Source organism: Glycine max, chromosome 12 (assembly GCF_000004515.6).
Source record: "Glycine max cultivar Williams 82 chromosome 12, Glycine_max_v4.0, whole genome shotgun sequence".
In the NCBI taxonomy this organism is placed as follows: Eukaryota; Viridiplantae; Streptophyta; class Magnoliopsida; order Fabales; family Fabaceae; genus Glycine; species Glycine max.
In genome coordinates this window covers 19,374,755-19,392,803 of record NC_038248.2, presented here as the reverse complement: position 1 = coordinate 19,392,803, position 18,049 = coordinate 19,374,755, and the positions used below count along the sequence as shown (strand labels likewise).

The 18,049-nt window shown below is 34.5% G+C and overlaps 1 protein-coding gene across 1 annotated transcript; it reads right to left on the bottom strand.

Annotated features, from left to right (window-relative positions):
- Window positions 1-9,788: 9,788 nt before the first annotated feature.
- LOC100790261 (G-type lectin S-receptor-like serine/threonine-protein kinase At4g27290) lies at window positions 9,789-13,888 on the bottom strand. Its single transcript, XM_014764924.3, has 8 exons — window positions 13,881-13,888; window positions 11,834-13,098; window positions 11,331-11,450; window positions 11,054-11,211; window positions 10,771-10,981; window positions 10,414-10,651; window positions 10,189-10,339; window positions 9,789-10,105 (listed from the first exon to the last, which is right to left on the bottom strand). Exons 1-8 carry the CDS (start codon window positions 13,886-13,888, stop codon window positions 9,803-9,805), a joined length of 2,454 nt encoding a protein of 817 aa, XP_014620410.2. The 3' UTR covers window positions 9,789-9,802.
- Window positions 13,889-18,049: the final 4,161 nt, after the last annotated feature.

Sequence of the window (18,049 nt, the reverse complement as noted above, 5' to 3'; positions counted from 1 at the left end):
TTCTGAGCAACTCCTTCTTCAATATTTCTATGAGGGACTTAGCAACATGGAGAGGAGTATGATTGATGCTGCCAGTGGTGGAGCTCTTGGTGATATGACCTCTACTGAAGCTAGGAATTTGATTGAGAAGATGGCTTCCAACTCCCAACAATTCAGTGCAAGAAATGATGCTATTGTTCTTAGAGGAGTCCATGAGGTGGCCACAGATTCATCTTCATCTACTGAAAATAAAAAGCTCAAGGGAAAACTTGATGCCTTGGTCAACCTAGTAACCCAGCTTGCCATGAATCAAAAATCTACACCTATTGCAAGAGTCTGTGGTCTATGTTCTTCTGCAGATCACCATTCAGATCTTTGTCCTTCTTTGTAGCAATCTGGAGTCAATGAGCAACTTGAAGCTTATGCTGCAAACATTTATAATAGACCTCCTCAGCAGCAAAACCAACAACAGCAGAATAATTATGACCTTTCAAGCAATAGATACAATCCAGGTTGGAGGAATCATCCAAATCTAAGATGGACAAGTCCTCCACAACAACAACATCTTGTCCCTCCTTTTCAGAATGCTGCTAGTCCAAGCAAGCCATATGTTCCTCCTCCAATACAATAGCAGCAATCACAACAAAGACAACCAGCAACTGAGGCTCCTCCTCAACCTTCCTTAGAAGAGTTAGTGAGGCAAATGACCATCCAGAATATGCAATTTCAGCAAGAGACAAGAGCCTCCATTCAGAGTCTGACAAATCAGATGGGGCAGATGGCTACTCAGATGAATCAAGCTTAGTCCCAAAATTCTGACAAATTGCCTTTATAAACTGTGCAAAATCCGAAAAATGTGAGTGTCATCACCTTGAGGTCTGGCAACCAAATCCAAGTGCCTCCACCAGTAGCAGCACCTATACCTGAACCTATCAAGCTTTATTCTACACCTGAAAAAGAGGATGAGATAGTTGCATAAAAGAGAAAGCTTCCTAACAAAAATTTCCATGCAGGTGGACCTTCTTCTAGTAATTCTGACTTACAGCAACCTCTTATCTCTCTTCCATTCCCACCTAGAGCAATTCCAAACAAAAAATGGAAGAAGCGGAAAGGGAGATCTTAGAGACCTTCAAAAAAGTAGAGGTGAACATACCTTTACTAGATGCCATCAAGCAAATTCCAAGATATGCCAAGTTTCTAAAGGAGTTGTGCACCCACAAAAGGAAGCTCAATTTTTAATGTTTATTTGATTCGGGTACAGCCTCGATCACTAACCCCATTACAAGCCTAGAAAGTCCTTCAGATTCAATTTTGTGTGTTCATTGCTGTATGACATGAGATGAAATGCAAAGGTTGTGATTTGTGTTAGTTGTTTATGATGGTATGAGCCTAAACACTTGAGCTTGAGTCAAACAATGACTGTGAGGTTTGGTTGATGATCCTTCCTTGATTTCTGTCATCCTTACTAGCTTATTTCAGTTGTGACTCTAATGTGTATGTTTCTATCTTTGAAAAGCTACATGTTTGTGAAAATCAATTGATTGAAGCAGTCCACGATATTCAGTTCATATGGTTGAATTTCTCTGTGAAGCACACACCATTTTCGAGTGATCACTATAGCTTGTCACTTGAGGACAAGCAAAACTGTAAATTTGGGAGAGTTTGTTAGTCATCTTATACGACTAACTTTTGTATAGAAAACATTTTCCAAAACTTGTATAGTTCCCCAATTTATGGTTATTTTGTAGTGATTTTTGTAAATAAATCTTGTTTTATGGTTAAAGTTGTCTCTAGAATATGTCCATTGGATTTAATGATGAAATATGTGCAATTTCAGGTGAAAAAGAGGCTATGTCATGAAGTGCTAAAAGTGATAGTTGAGCTTAGCTCATTAGTGGGCAAAGCGTGCATCCACCGCTAAGCGTAGCTTTAGCGCGCTTAGCGCGACAGAAGAACCTGGCAGAGCATCAATACCAAGGCTACACGCTAAGCGCAACAGTTGTCTTCAGCCAGGCCCAGCGCACGATTGACGCTAAGCTCAAATCCGCTTACTCCTACTAAGCGAGAGGATGGCACTAAGCGCAACATCGTGAATTCAAAGCCTATTTAAAGCCTGTCTTGTGCAGAATTAGGGTACAAGACTTTTAGGCAAATAATTTGCACAGATTCCAGAGCATACCACGGTGCCAATTTCGGGAAAAGAGCTCCGGAGGCAGCAAGAGGATCAGCTTTTGTAGAGATACCTAGGTTTTGTAAGCTCATTATTGTTAGGATTTCATCTATAATGGTTGGCTGAACACCCTTGTTGGGGATTTCAAATGAACAGTTGATGTAATTATTTTAATATCTAACTGATTGTGTTTCTTGTGTTTAATGCTTCTTTCAATGCTTAAAATTTGTATGCTCTTGGTCTGATCAACCATTTGTGTGCCTAGTTAGGTGATTTTAACATTGGAAAATGTATTGTTGCCTTAGAACTTCAATGAAGCATAATTGAAACTTAGTCTAACAAGAGGAATCTACAGATTAAGTTTTGGTTTTAAGTATGCTATTACAATAATGTTGTTTGGTCTAAGTCTAGTCCAACAAGAGGGATCTAAGGACAAAGCTTAGGCTAAATTAGTATAAACTTTCGTAAGCTATTTAAGCTAAGTTTAGTCCAATAAGAGGGATTTGAGGATGAAGCTTAGTTTAAGTTAGTCTAAACCTAGGAGGGCTGTCTAAATTGAGCCTAGTCCAACAAGAAGGATATGAGGATAAAGCTTGGATTGATTCAGTCTAACTAGGGATCGAGGTTTAGTAATTTAGGCTACAACATAGAACACAAAAGCATGATTGATTAGAGAGGCATCCTTATACACATCAGCTGGTCTGTTAGAAAGACCCAACACTTCTACCTACTGCTGTCAATTTTACTTACTTGCATTTTTACTGTTTTTAGCCTAGACTTAGTTTAATCCTGTTCTAAATCACCGATTATTAATGTTTCTTTCAACAATGCCTTATTTCTGAATTTAACCCTGTCTTAGACTAGTTCCCTGAGTTCGATACTCGGATTCATCCGTTTTAATTTTAAATACTTGACGATACGGTGCGCTTTCCTGCAAACCGGATTTCCCTTGAACATATTTGTATAGAAAAAAGTGGACCAAAAAGTAACTGTAGGGGAAATCCAACACCTGGCAAGAGACAAATGTCTCGCTTAGCGAGCTGATCTCGCGCTTAGCACTCGACCTTGATTCTTGTGCTCTTCCAGATTCCCTTGTCACGCAAAGCGTGCTGAAGCTGCGCTTAGCAGTGGATGCGCGTTGAGCCCACAGGGTCCACTTAGCGCGACTGCTTCTTTTAGAACTTCAAGACTTAGCCTCATTTAAACCTGAAATTATGCAAATTTTATCATTAAATCACATAGGAGATACTCTAAAGACAGCTATTCAAACAAAACAAGATTTATATACAAATTCCTACAAAATAACTATAAATTGGGGAACTATACAAGTTTTAGAAAATATTTTCTATACAAAAGTTAGTCGTATAAGACGACTAACAAACTCCCCCAAATTTACAGTTTTGCTTGTCCTCAAGCAAAGAAAGAACAGTTCACTTGTCCTCAAGTGACAAAAAAAGTGGTTAATCAAAGTGGTGTTTGTTTCAGAGAAAAATTTAATCATATGAAATGAATGTCATGGAATGCTTCAATCAAATTCCCTTCACAAACATGCAGCTTTTCAAAGATAAGAACATATGCATTAGAGTCACAACTGAAATAAGCTAGTAAGAATGACAGATATTAAGGAAGGATCATCAACCAAAGCCTCGCAGTCATTGTTTCACTCAAGCTTAAGTGTTTAGCCTCATTCCATCATAAACAACTAACACAAGTCCTAACTTTTGCATTTCATCTCATACCATACAGAAATAAACACACAAAATGAATCTAAAGGACTTTCTAGGATTGTAATGAGGTTGGGCTGCCAACAAATCATGGTTTTTCTAAGATTCAAAAAGCTTAGATTCTAGGAGAGCATTCATCCATAGATAAACCTTTACTTTTCATTCACTCCCATCCCAATACTTGCCTCTTTTTAGGCACTTAGCTTCATTTCATTGATTTGCAGCACACACACTTAAACACTTTTATTTGTACTTCCAGTTTTTTTTGTTTATATATATATATATATATATAGAAAATAGTGTATATGCTGCTCTGTTTTGAGCATTTTATTTCTTACCTAGTGTCTCCCCTAAATTTGGGACAAATTTGTTTTGACATATAACTCCCCCAAATTTGGGACAAATTTGTCTTAAACCAAGCTTTTTTGTGGATGATGCTCTCCTACAAAAGTGCAAACTTAGTTTTTATACTGGTTTGGCCACGCCCTGTGCCTACGTCTAGTACCCAAGCAACCCGCTTGAGATTTCCACTATCTTGTAAAATCCTTTTACAATCTCTGAACCACACAAGGACAACCCTTCCTTTGTGTTCAGATATCTTTACAACAAGAGACCCTCGGTCCCTTAATCACTTTTCTTGAGTAAGAAGAAAGAGAAGAAGAAATCTCTCTTGTAAGAGACAAATTGTACAATGAAGCAGTCAAATAATTCCTTGTTGAATTGCAAGTGTTTTGGCCAAGGAATTTTTAGAAGATAAGACAATTTGTTCTTTTGAGAGGATAAGACTTTTTGGTCAGTAAAAACTCTGAGGAAATTTGTGTCCCAAGTCACCTATTTATAGGCCTTTGATGTCCATTCAAAAGTTAAATGAAAAGATGTGACTATTGGGAATTATTTTCGAAAATCCTCACTGCTAATCAATTACCATAATGGTGTAATCGATTACACAGTTATTTCTGAAGAGTAATGACTCTTCTCATTTGAAATTTGAGTATTTAAACACTGGTAATCGATTATCAACTTACTGTAATCGATTACACAACTTGAAATTTAAATTCTGATTTCTTATGGCTGTTTTAAAACATTCAAAACCTTTAGTAATCGATTACAAGCCTTTTGTAATCGATTACATGCTTTCGCAAATATTTAAAACCTTTTCAGAAAGCATATTAGCCAATGGTAATTGATTATATCCTCTAGTAATCGATTACTAGAGAGTAAACCTCAATTTAAAATGATTTAGATAAAATTCTTTGGCCAAACCTTTTGCTTTTTCAATTTGGAAACTTCTTCCTAAGACTCTAGAGATCAACTTGATCATTTATCTTGAATTTTCATGAAGTCTTGTCATGAATTAAACTTGAGAAGCACCTTTCTTTGGCATCATCAAAACATCATGATATCTTGCTTCTACTCTTAAGATATTTCTAGATGTTGGGAAAAATACTTTAATTGATTAAAAAGATTATTTAATCAATTACATCATAACTATTTTCTCTATAAATAACCACCTTGTGTTGTCTTCAAATAAATGTCATAACACTCTTGAAAATAACTCTTTTAGCTACTGAATGAGTTGAAGTCATGTGCTTATATTAGTAAAAGAAAAAAAAAAGAAAAGTGCTTAGAAGAAGTAACTCACCTTCAAATCTTTTGATTATGAAGATCTTTTGTGATAAGTGAGTTGTGTCACTTTCTTGAGTTCAAGATGAACACCTCCTCAGTAAGCAATGTTTTGCATAAAAGATTGATTAGGTGGTGTCTATCTTTACTCATGGTTTTTGTGTACATACAAAAGAAGTTTTTTAAACTGGTTTTAAAAGTACATTTGTTTTAAAAACCACTTTACCCCCCCCCCCCCCTTGGTTTATTGAGTTCCATCTTCTTTTTTCATGTGCCTGTTATAAAGCAACATTAATTAAAGTCAACTAAAAAGTATAGTAAGTTATAAAATTGTAAATATGAAACAAGTATGTATAAAAAATGATTACATTATACAATGTTAATTAATTCTCCTTCATCATATTTACTACAATTTGCATGTATGACATCAACTTCATCTTCTCCGTTGATGGTAGGCATGCGTGTTGAGAAAGGAGTGTGACATGTATGAAGGGTTGAATCACCATCATCAAGATTAATACCAATGGTTTTTCCATATAGAACCACTAACCACCTTTTATCACAAGGATCTTGGACATAAAACACCTATTTAGCTTGTTCTGCTATGTTGAAAGGCTCAATCTTATAACCTACCTTCCTAAGATCTACCAAAGCAAATCTAAAATCATCATTCTACATACTGACGTTGATATCAACCGACTTATACTTAAAACACAAATAGTGAATTTAACATAATTAGGCTCCTAGATTTTTCAAGGACTCCAAAGTAAGGCATGGATGCCAAACAATCATTTACAGTAGAAAAGTTTTTGGATTCAACCTTATGACTATCTCGACTATTTTGCATTGTACTCTTGTTATCTTGTGATTTGGTGTAGAAATAATACTTATCGATATCGAATCACTACCTAGTTAGTCCATCTGCAAACTTCCTAAATGTTTCAGAAGCATTATCGTCACTAAAGACATCATCTTTAAACAAATTTAGGAAGGTCTTGTTATGCTCTTTAAACACCCTATTCTTTGTCATTTTTGGCTTACTTTCCTTCACTGTGCCTTCATGGCGAACTATGTCTAGCACAACTTTACTAGTGTTATTCAATATATAGAAATGCACTTAATTCAATTCCTCTAGACCTAGAGTTATAACATTAAATCCTCATGAACCTTTACCTCGCACTCTCTCATCATGATGATACTCAACAAGCCCAACAAGTTTCTCATTTTCAATTTACTTTGAACAAAACTCAATAGCTTCTTATGCAATGTACCTTTCAAGAATGAATGCTTCAGGACGATGTAGATTTTTCGTATACCCTTTTAAGATCTTCATGTATCGCTCAACTGAGTATATCCACCATATGCAATTTTTTTATCATAAGGGTAGGATGATTGTCAAGGTACCGGTGTCAAGCAACATGACCTTTAAGACTGAAATACAAGTTTAGCAGGATCAAGAGTGCTTTTCAGTCATTGAAGACTCTAAAAGCTGGCTTTGGCACAAGAGGTATGGCCATTTGAACTTTAAAAGACTTAGTATGATGAGTAATAATAAAATTGTTACAGGAATGGCTAATGTACAACAACCAAGTAAAGTTTGTGACTGTTGTTGTGAATCCAAACAACCGAGGAAGTCTTATAATACTGAAATACCAACTAAGTCTTCATCACTTTTGAATTTGGTCTATACTGATGTTTGTGGCCCTTTTGAGAAAGATTCTCTAGGGGGTAGTTCATATTTTGTGTCCTTTATAGATGATTACTCAAGAAAGGTGTAGATCTACTTGCTAAGCAGGAAGAGTGAAGTGTTTCTCACCTTCAAAAGATTCAATGTGATGGTAGAAACACAAAGTGGAAACAGGATTCAGAGACTCAGATCAGATGGTGGTGGTGAATACACATCACATGAATTCAAGAAGTTCTGTGAGGATGAGGGTATCATTCATGAGATCACACCTCCATATACACCACAACACAATGGTGTATCTGAGAGACTCAATAGAACCATAGTCAACATGACCAGGTGTATGCTAAGGAATTTTTGCTTGCCAAAGGATTTTTGGGGTGAGGCAGTGTCAACAACAGCCTATCTGCTCAACAGATGTTCAACAAAGAGGCTAAAGAATGTGACACCTGAAGAAGCTTGGAGTGAAAGTAAGCCCTGTGTTAAGCACCTAAGAGTGTTTGGATGCTTATGTTTCAAGCATGTTCCAGATCAGTGTGATTTGATGAATGTAGAAGCCTGAATTGGGAAAGCACCACTGAAGATACTGGCTCAAGGAAGCAGGAACTCAAGATTGATGAGCCTGCTTCAGAATCAGTTAGTGACTATGAAACTGCAGATCATGAGACACTGGTTCACATTGACCAAAACCCAGAGGTGACAACAGACAATAGGCCTAAAAGAACCAGGGTTCCTTATCAAGACTTCAGGGTTTTGAAGTACACACTGATGACACTGTCACTGATGAGGGTGAACTTCCGCCCAATGAAGTAGTGCATATTGCACTATTTGCTGGTGTTGAGCCTCTTTCCTTTGCTCAAGCCATCAAGGAAGGAAAATGGGTAGAAGAAATGAAGGAAGAGCTGCAGTCAATTGAAGGGAATGGGACCTGGGAGTTAGTCAAACTTCCAAAAGGAAAGAAGGCCATAGGTGTTAAGTGGGTATACAAGATCAAACATAAGCCAAATGGGGATGTAGCTAAGTACAAGGCTAGGCTAGTGGCAAGAGGTTTTCTTCGAAAAAAAGGGAATTGACTACAATGAAGTCTTTGCTCCTGGAGACAGTGAGGATGATTGTAGTTGCTGCTAGTAACAAAGGTTGGTCCATGTATCAGATGGATGTCAAATTGGCTTTCTTAAATGGATACCTAGCCGTTTTCTCATACTATAAATCCATTGAAATCAAAGCTCCAAAATATTAATCATAAAAGTTATTTTAAAAAATCTTAAAAGTCATTACATTTCTATAAAAATTCAAAACAATTTTCATGCTGAAATAGTCTTTTAAAATTCTAATTTAATACACCCCTAGGTAAACCCTGCCTGTCTATTCAATAAATTCTTATCAACAAAATCTTGAAGAGAATATTCTTAATTATCATCATTGGTCATTGTTTAAATTTTATATTTCAATGATTCATAGAATAAATTTTGTTTTCACAGAAAGATTGATTGAATAATGAAGAGAATGAAGCCATGGTTAATTATAATCTTTATGTTCAGTTCAAACAAACAAAAAAATGTAACAGAGGAACAGGGTATTAGCATGAGATTCATTGACAAAAGGAGATGGATTTGGGCCCTTTGGGGACAAAGGTGAGAGTAGATGTTCACCGCAGTGGAGGACAACAAAGATAAGTTGTTGCGGCTATGATGGCTCGTTCTGGCTGTTCACTTAATACTGCAGAATTTGGGATCAACTTTGGGTTCAATTGGTACTAGAGAGTTCACAGGTTGGTCTCAAATGGTAAGGTAATTTTAAATATAAGTCCAGGTTAGTTTTTAGTTATTACTATATAAATCATGAGGAACAGACTAGATTATCCTTAATCATGTTAGCCTCACTTATCGTCAGCAAAAGCTTTTCTAAGTCTATGTAAGAGTCCATTACATTTTATATAGAAAGGTACATAGTTATTAGGTGAAAGACTACCTTTGTTTAGTTTTCCTTGTCATTTTATAAACAATCAGTCATCAAGTAACCTACAAGATGATTAATGAAAACTTAGTAAAGCTTGCAATCAATTATAATCGTTCCTTTCATAAGATTGTCAATGAAAACCTAGTGAACAACAGCGAATGGCACCGCATAGATGAATAGGACGGAAGTGACACATGCTTGCAATGTCAAATATCCTAGATTAAGAAATGGATCCTTTGACCAACGAATTAATGCTTTTTAACAGGTACTTCCTGTTAAATATTCATATCCATCTATAGATAACTTCCACTACTCCAATCATTGAGGTTTTTTATTGTTTACCCTTTTTCAAGCATTTTCATGCTGGGATAATTCTGTTATTGCAGCTCTCATAAGCATAATCATTACATAACTGATTTGGATGTGACAAAAATGATCTAGTTATCCATCCCTCCACCCCATATGAAACACTGAATACCTTCAATTCATACCTTGACAAACAGATATAAAACTGGAGTTGGTAACATCAAATACAAGGAAGTACATAAGTAATAGAATAGAATAAATTATAAACAGAAGCTATTTCACTAATTCAATGCGTTTTCATAATCCATTTATCCCACAATGGAAGGGAAATCTTGTCCTTTTTATTGCCTTAATATTCTATCTTGCTTCTAACATTGTGATTGAAATTTGATTAGTTGAGAAGCGATTTGTGGGTGAAAAATCTGATTCAGGTTTAACATCTCCTTCTGTGTAAAAACCCGGAACCTTTGGGTTGGGCAATAATTTCTCGCCATTAAGCATTAGAACAACTGATGACATGTCTGGCCTATCCTCTGGTCTTTGTTGCACGCATAACAGGCCTACTTGTATACATCGTATGACTTCAGAAGGTGTGAATCTTTCCTTTAACACTCCATCCAGTAGTTCCAATGCCCTCTCTTCAGCCCACAATCTCCATGTCTAAAATAGTGAGAATCAAACTGGTGAGTCAGAAACTATTCAAATATGTTTTTACCAGAATGTTGTTAAATCATCATGCTTACATGTCCAAGAAGATTAAGGTAGTGTTTTGGGTCTGAAAATTCTCTGTTCTTCTTGCCACTTACAATCTCTAACACTATCACACCATAACTAAAGACATCTGATTTCATTGAAAACTGCCCACGAGCAGCATACTCAGGAGCCATGTAACCACTGAAATAAAAAATTTAAAAGTAAATTAAGAGACAATAATCCTATAGTCCATATTGATCTAGAAAAGAACTTACTATGTTCCAGCCAGCCTATTTGTGTTTGCCTCAACTTGATCTCCCCAGAATGTTCTAGCTAAGCCAAAGTCCGATATTTTAGGATCGAAATTACCATCTAGTAAAATGTTGCTGGTTTTCAGATCTCTATGAACAATCCTCAATCTAGAGTCTTGATGAAGATAAAGAATTCCTCGAGCAATGCCACAGATAATGTTGAAATGCTTAGGCCAATCTACCATTGTCCTTCTAGTTTCATCTGGTAAGTTAAGTACATATGATTATAATATCACTTGTGGTGTCCATAATTCCACAAATTACAGTAAAGAAATGGAAGATTCACACAGATGATTTAGTATAATTTGTAAAGCCACGAACCAAAAATAAAGTAATCCAAGCTTTTGTTTGGCATGTACTCATAGATCAACATTCTTTCTTTTCCTTCAATGCTGCAACCAATGAGCTTGACAAGATTACGGTGTTGAAGTTTGGCAATCAACATAACTTCATTTTTGAACTCCTCCAACCCTTGTCCTGATTTATTTGAAAGCCTTTTAACGGCAAACTCTTGCCCATCCAACAGTCTTGCCTGCAAAGCAACATCTACAATTGTTAGAAACATTTTGAGGAAAAAACACCTGTGACAGGTTTCCCATATCACCTTATATACAGGTCCAAAGCCACCTTCTCCCAGTTTGTTACTCTTTGCAAAGTTTCCAGTGGCTCTCGCTATGATTGCGAAATCAAACGTTGACAAATCATCGTCTTCCTTTCTCAGCTTATGTTTGAAATGATTCCTATCAATTATTCTTGCTAACCCTGACAGGTTAGAAGAAAGCAATACATAAGCACTATAGCACTCACAATGTGCACATATATGATAGATAAACCTACTATCATATATTGGATATTAAATCAATATTCCACTCAAAATTTACCTTGCTTTTTGAGTATCAATATCATGCAAACACAAACAGTTAATCCAAGCATAATCGCACCAATTGTGATTCCTAGCAACTTTTTCAAGTTCTTCCCATGGCTATTAACTGCAACATGTTATGATAGATGCAGAATGAGGTTAATAAAAACCTATAAGATTGACAACTCAGAATTAACTTGACGTAAGTGACTGATTTCTTGAGAAATGTTTTAGCTTATTCAATTTCACTAGTACAATCTGAGATAAATGATAGTCATCTAGAGTGTAGATGCCCTGTAACCACTGACGAACACCATTGGAAACTTCCCTGACTGTAACCCTCATTTTCTCCAATTCCCATGAACTCCGTATGAGCATGGCCTGCCATATCAAATTGTTTTGAGAAACACATCTTTGTAGTTCAAACTGCCCCAGTCTACTCTCTCCACTTCCCTTAGAAAAATGCAAATTAAACAAATAGCGAAAAGGAAAGTGAAGCGAAGGAACCAAAATAATGAGTACCTAGCTCTGATGCAGGGGCTCTGAAATAAAGGTCTTGTCCCCCTTTAGAGAATTGTCTCATATCAACCAGATCATCAAACCAAAGTAAACAGCCACTTCCTCCATTACGAATATCCAAATTTGCACATGCTTTACAAGAACAGTTTTTCAGACAAGACTTCTGACATTCCTCAAGATTCATGGTCTTATTGAACCATGATGAAGATGTATCTGGAATTTTCATGTCTGTATACCTCAACAAGCCATCTGTGTTGCTGGTTTTACAATCAGATTTATTCCTTGGAACACAGCCATTGGACCAATATGATACATTCCATTGTCCAGGGAACTTTGGAACATATCCTTTGATGCAATCACATGTCTGAGCGTTACCATTCATATTGCATATAGAATTTGCACCACATATAGCATAGTTTTCACACGGATCTGCCCCACCAGAGAGAACTTTTTTACTGCTCGTTTGATTTGTCCAAAGGAAACGTTGGCCGAACCCTGATGGGGTCAATGTAAATATGTAGATAATCGATCTATCAAGGATCTTATATTCATAATACACATCCTTTTTATTAAACACAAATTCATATACAAGTTGTTGTACGAGTTGATGAATTGGATAGCCCACCAAAGCCTCTCCATTCCACGAGCCTCCTCTAAATTTTATTGCATCCCCCTCGTATCCAAAAAATTCTGGATATCCTCTAAGATCAAGTTTCAAAGAATAATCTCCCTTAGCAGGGTCATCTTCGCTTTTCCAAGATGACAGAAACCTGTCTTGACCAGTTACTAAGTTCCATCCCAACTTCATTCCTGGCAAAAAAGTATCACACGGATAATCAAAACTCTGCCACAAAAAGTTGTCCTCGTTTATATCCCGTTCATTTCTCACCACAAGATTTCCTGAGTCCAAGAGCTGTGCAATTGGATTCTTTACTGTGCTTGATATGTTGTTGGACCTCCAAATTGTGCTGTTGGTGCTATTAAGAATCATAAGAACCCCTCTTTCCTCGAGTTTTAAAACTCCTGATTTGTTATAAACTGGTTTTTCTCGGTTAGCCACCCACACCACTGTTAAAGGAGACACATCCCTGTACCATATTCCCAGGTATCGTCTTGTTGAAGTTCCAGGGCTAAAGAAACCTGCTTCAAATGTTCCTTCTTTTGAAACTAATCGCTCACTATCTCGGATAGATTGACTCGGAGCTAAACTGTCCAAAGAAGTGGAGTTTCTCAAGTACGAGAATAATAAGAACCAAATAAACAACATTCTGAAGTTGTCCACCATTTTGTTAAAATTAAACGATTGGCTTCTGAAACGTCAACTTTCAGCAACTCGACTTGTATAAGCAAGATGGCAGTTTCCTTGTTCTCTGCAAGACTGCAACTAGTAATACGTTAGGGAGGATGAATGCATATAAAATTGACCATAACTGAGTGACAGAGAATTTTAAATCTTGGTTTTTTTCTTTTTGTTCATTGTAAAAGGGTTGTGTGACTATAAGTGGAGTGCTCTTTAGAGGATAAAGTACACCAACGACTGTTCATTAGAAAATTAATATTTGAAATTGTAACTAACATCAAAGTTTGTTATACATGAACCTGATTTTGATACCAATGTCATCTGTTGTTTTTGAATCAATGACTGTACATGCAGTTTATTCTCTAAATAGGGTTTAACAATCTATCATAAGTGGGGGTTCTTGTGTGAGTCAGAGAAATAAAATGGGATTTACTAAAACTGAATTAAAAGGTCAAGTTGAGCTTTATCTTAAAGTAAACATTAATGAGTACTCTGAAATTGTATGCAGCAGTAAGATACTCACTAAAAAAATTAAGAACTCAAATTAAACTATTCCATTAGAGATGCTCAAAGGATGAAGTGATAGCTAATGTTTTAAAGACATGAGAACTGTGAGGTGACATTTCATTTGTCAGATCATTAATTAACAAAATATCGTTAATGAAAGGAATTAAAAACATATATTGGGAAGAACTTATGCCTCCCTAGTTTAGACATGCACCGTAATTTTTTCGGTGGGATTCTGCTAACAATTTCATCATGTCATTCACATTTTGGACAGTAGTGAGAATGTCTCCTATCATTCTACCACTTTATACTTGTAGGATTCTTCTAACCCTTCATTGTTAGGGACAAATTTGAAATCAATATTTTTAGATTTAATTTATGTTCGTAACACATTTTAGTTAATTTTTAATTTTATTTTCTAACTAGTCAAACAAGTTTTTTTAGTAGTTTTTAAATAACTTCTAGTTTTTAAAACTTTAAAGTAATATTTTTTAAAACACTGGTTTGTTTGTCTTTTTATATTTTTAAGTTATTTCAACAGTTAGTTTTATCAGACACTTATAATTTAGTGAGCTTTTTAACTTTCAATTATAAATTTTTAGTTTTCCGTTAGTTTTTGCAAAAATAGCCTTAATTTAATGAATATTATTTTGACGAGGATTAAATTTAAGAGTTTTTTTATCCACTAAAAAATGAAGGGTTTTGTTTAAAAAATATACATTGTAAACCTTTTATTTATTTATTTATTATGAGAAGATTGTAAACCTTTTATGAGAAAAAATGAAAAAAATAGTTTATGGAAAACATATCACGTATTTACGTTTATGAGTCAATTTATGCATAAATGGTAAAAACTTAATTATACATCATCTATTAAACATAAGAGTTAGTTTGAATTGACCTACAAATTCAACTGAGCTAGCCTGGTTCAAATGAATTATTTTTATTATTTTGAATGTTTCTGTTTTTTCTTCGTGGGGGGAGGGGGGACTTAGACACTTAGTTTAGTTTAGTTTTAGATATATGTCGAACCTGACGCTTCACCTACTTTTTTTAAAATAGTGTAACATAATTTTTACATATTCTATTTATTAATATATTTTTGAAATTTTTTATAAGTAAAGCTCTTGAAATGAGTAATTAATCCAAACTGAATCAAATTTTATCAAATTAATGTGGGTTATCTTCAAAAATCTTGTTGGTCCAGATAGTATTACACTCGATATTCTTAATAAAAAAATTAGGTGGATAAAAAAACTGTGATTAAGATGAGGGATTCCAACAAAGATTAATTACTTTGTACCAATAAAATAATAATAATAATAATAAACTAATTATGTTTTGCTTGGTTTTAATTTCAAACTGTCCTTGAAAAGAACATTTTATTTTGAAAGAAAAGATCCTAATAAGAATAAGGTATTTATTAAATATAATGCGCTCCTCTGGTAGGTAACAATATTCATAATATCATTGAGCCTTCTTATGGATGCAATTCACAAACTCGGCTTTTTATGTGACATTTATATCCTATACCTCTCGAAAGATTCCAGACTTCCAGTAAACAAAAATACCCTATTACCTAGCACTCCTAATCTGGAATGACTATTTTGCTGTGCCGCCATCCACTTCCCTGTGTCTCCCTCTTCCATTCCAATTCTTGTGTTGTGCGAGAGAGACTGTTGAGTTCAGATTTTGTAGCCACTTGCAAGGGGTGAAAAGTTTTGAGATGCAAGGGTTGGGATTCTTAACCCTTGGAAGGCTTGTGTTGCTAAGTTTGATGGCAAGGTGATTGGCCAACGCGGTTTGTAGTGACTTGTGATAGAGAAAGGAAGTGTTGTAGTAATTAGACAAAATGGGTTCCACAGTGACACTGAGTCTGGCTTCTTCCTGCATCATCCATACATCAAGTTCAACCTCATCTGCTTCAACATGTTCTACGATAGAACTCGTTTGCAATGTGTTGACCCTGTTGTGGTTGAAATTGGATTTGATGGTTTTGGGGTGGCCCCAACAGTGCTATTATGACTTAATGGTAGTCACAGGCAATGACATCGTGGTCGTGCACGCAGCGGTGGACGAAGATGGCACGATGGTGAAAGCTGTTTAGCGGGAAGGTGCGGGATGGAATGACTATTCTCAAATAGGATACTTTTCAAGAAGACCTATTCTAGAATATATTTTTTAGTATTTAGGCATAACTATCAGTAGGTTTGCATAATACTTATCCTAATTCAAATCATGAAAATAGTATTTCGAAATAGCTACTCGGAAATATGATAAGTATTTTGCAAATCTACTTTGGAGTAGGTATTTTAGAATATGAAAATTATATTTTAGAATAGTTATTCTGAAAAAGTATTATATTCTAGAATAATCGTTGTCCAATGAGGGTGCTTGATAAAGAGGTATTTTTGTCAGTAGGAGTCTTTTAGGAGGTGCAAAATAAGAAATGGGGGGTGCAAAATGTAAATTCTCTTTTATATTTATCCTTTTATGCAACAGAAGTTCAATATAGTGTTTACAGCCCAATCTAACAAGGTATTTTTTAAAAAAACAGTGTTTATTCTTACCCTACTTTTGGGCTAATCAAATTCTCTAAGTTAGGATCTAATAGTTTTCTCCATTATATTGGGTTTCGGTTAAATGGTATGTATGCATGAGAAAGTTGTCTGATTCTTAAATAATCAATTATTAGCTAGTTGACATTGCAGGACAATATTTTCTTAAATATGGAATTTTGTCTCTTCGAGGACAATTGAGGGGTCATCCTTCTCTTGTATTAGCATTGCCTTTTTAAAACATATATGATTTTTTTTCAAAGAATCTGAAAAATAAAATAATAGGAATCATCGAACGAACTATGACCTCTTAAAACAACATTTAATCTATATTGAATTAAACAATAAATTCATTTAATTTTTTTTTGAATTGTCATATAGGGCCTATTATAGATTAACTTACAAAAGAGACTCTACGTGATCGTGTGCATTTTAAAGAGCTCCTATAATCAATTTTGTGAAGGTAAAAGAAATTTGCATAACTTCCACAGCACATGTATATATTATATGTTCCTTGAAAGAACACTTCCTTATTTTTATATTTTTAAATTAAGTTGGGATCAAATTAATTACACTGGCATAACTTAAATAATTATTATATTATTTTATAATTTAATATAGAACGTGATTTTTATTGATCAGACCATTGAATTAACTATATCTATATATTATTAAGATTGTCTGTATCAAATTTTGTCAAAATTAAATAATAATAAGAAAGCAACCAAATATTCATATTTTAGTATATATTGAAAAAAATTATATTACGTTAAGTTTAATTTATACGAATGAGATAGCAAATAATTTTGAATTAATATGAAATTTTGTATATATAATCTATGTGAAATAAACTTTCAATCCAATGGTGGGTTTTAAAAAAATATTATCCAATTAGAAGTTATTAAACAGTGTAATAATTTATCAAAATTACATTGGTATAATTTAATCATTCCTCTTTTAAATTTATTATTATATTGTGATTTGTGGTTCATGTTTGGTTAATTTTTTATCAATCATGATTCATGAAGTAATTTATATCAAATGCTTAATTACTTGTTTCATAAATTCTTCACATGTATCGATAAGGGAGTTTTCCATTGTTGTCTTTCTTGCTTGCTTGTCTATATTTATAAAATTATCATTTATCATCACCCTATTTAAATTTAACCAATAAATTCATCTATTTAGATTTTTTTTGGAAATACAAATTCTTATATTTTGTTGAATATTGGTTAATGATATTAGTGATGTTATTCTTAATAGGTGATATTATTATTTCAGGTACATGCATGGTTTAGATGGTGATGAATATGTGAGAATTCTTTGATTGGAAATGCATTGATATTCTAGATCTTGTCAGTGGCTATAAATTAAATACTAAACCATGCATATGAATGTCTTAACTTTGTTAAGTTCGGCTGAGTCTAAGTCACATTGGACTGTACCAAACAACTAAATCCCTAAGGTTTTGATATTAACAAAGTATAAATTTAATGTGTTAACATTTCATGCTTAAGCTACAGGTTCATCTATCTCTATGAGAAACAAGCAAAAAGCATGAACAAAAAAGTTTTGGACGATAACCAAAGTATTAGTCGTTGGACAATACTATCACAACGTATAGTTGTCAGTCGTCATGTACGACTAACTTTTGTAAAGAAAATGTTTTCTAAAACTTGTATAGTTCCCCAATTTATAGTTATTTTGTAGGAATTTGTATCTAAATCTTGTTTTTGTTTCAATAGTTGTCTTTAGAGTATCTCCCATGTGATTTAATGATAAAATTTTCACAATTTCAGGTCAAAAGAGGCTAAAATCTTGAAGTGCTAAAAGGAGCAGTCACGCTAAGCGGAC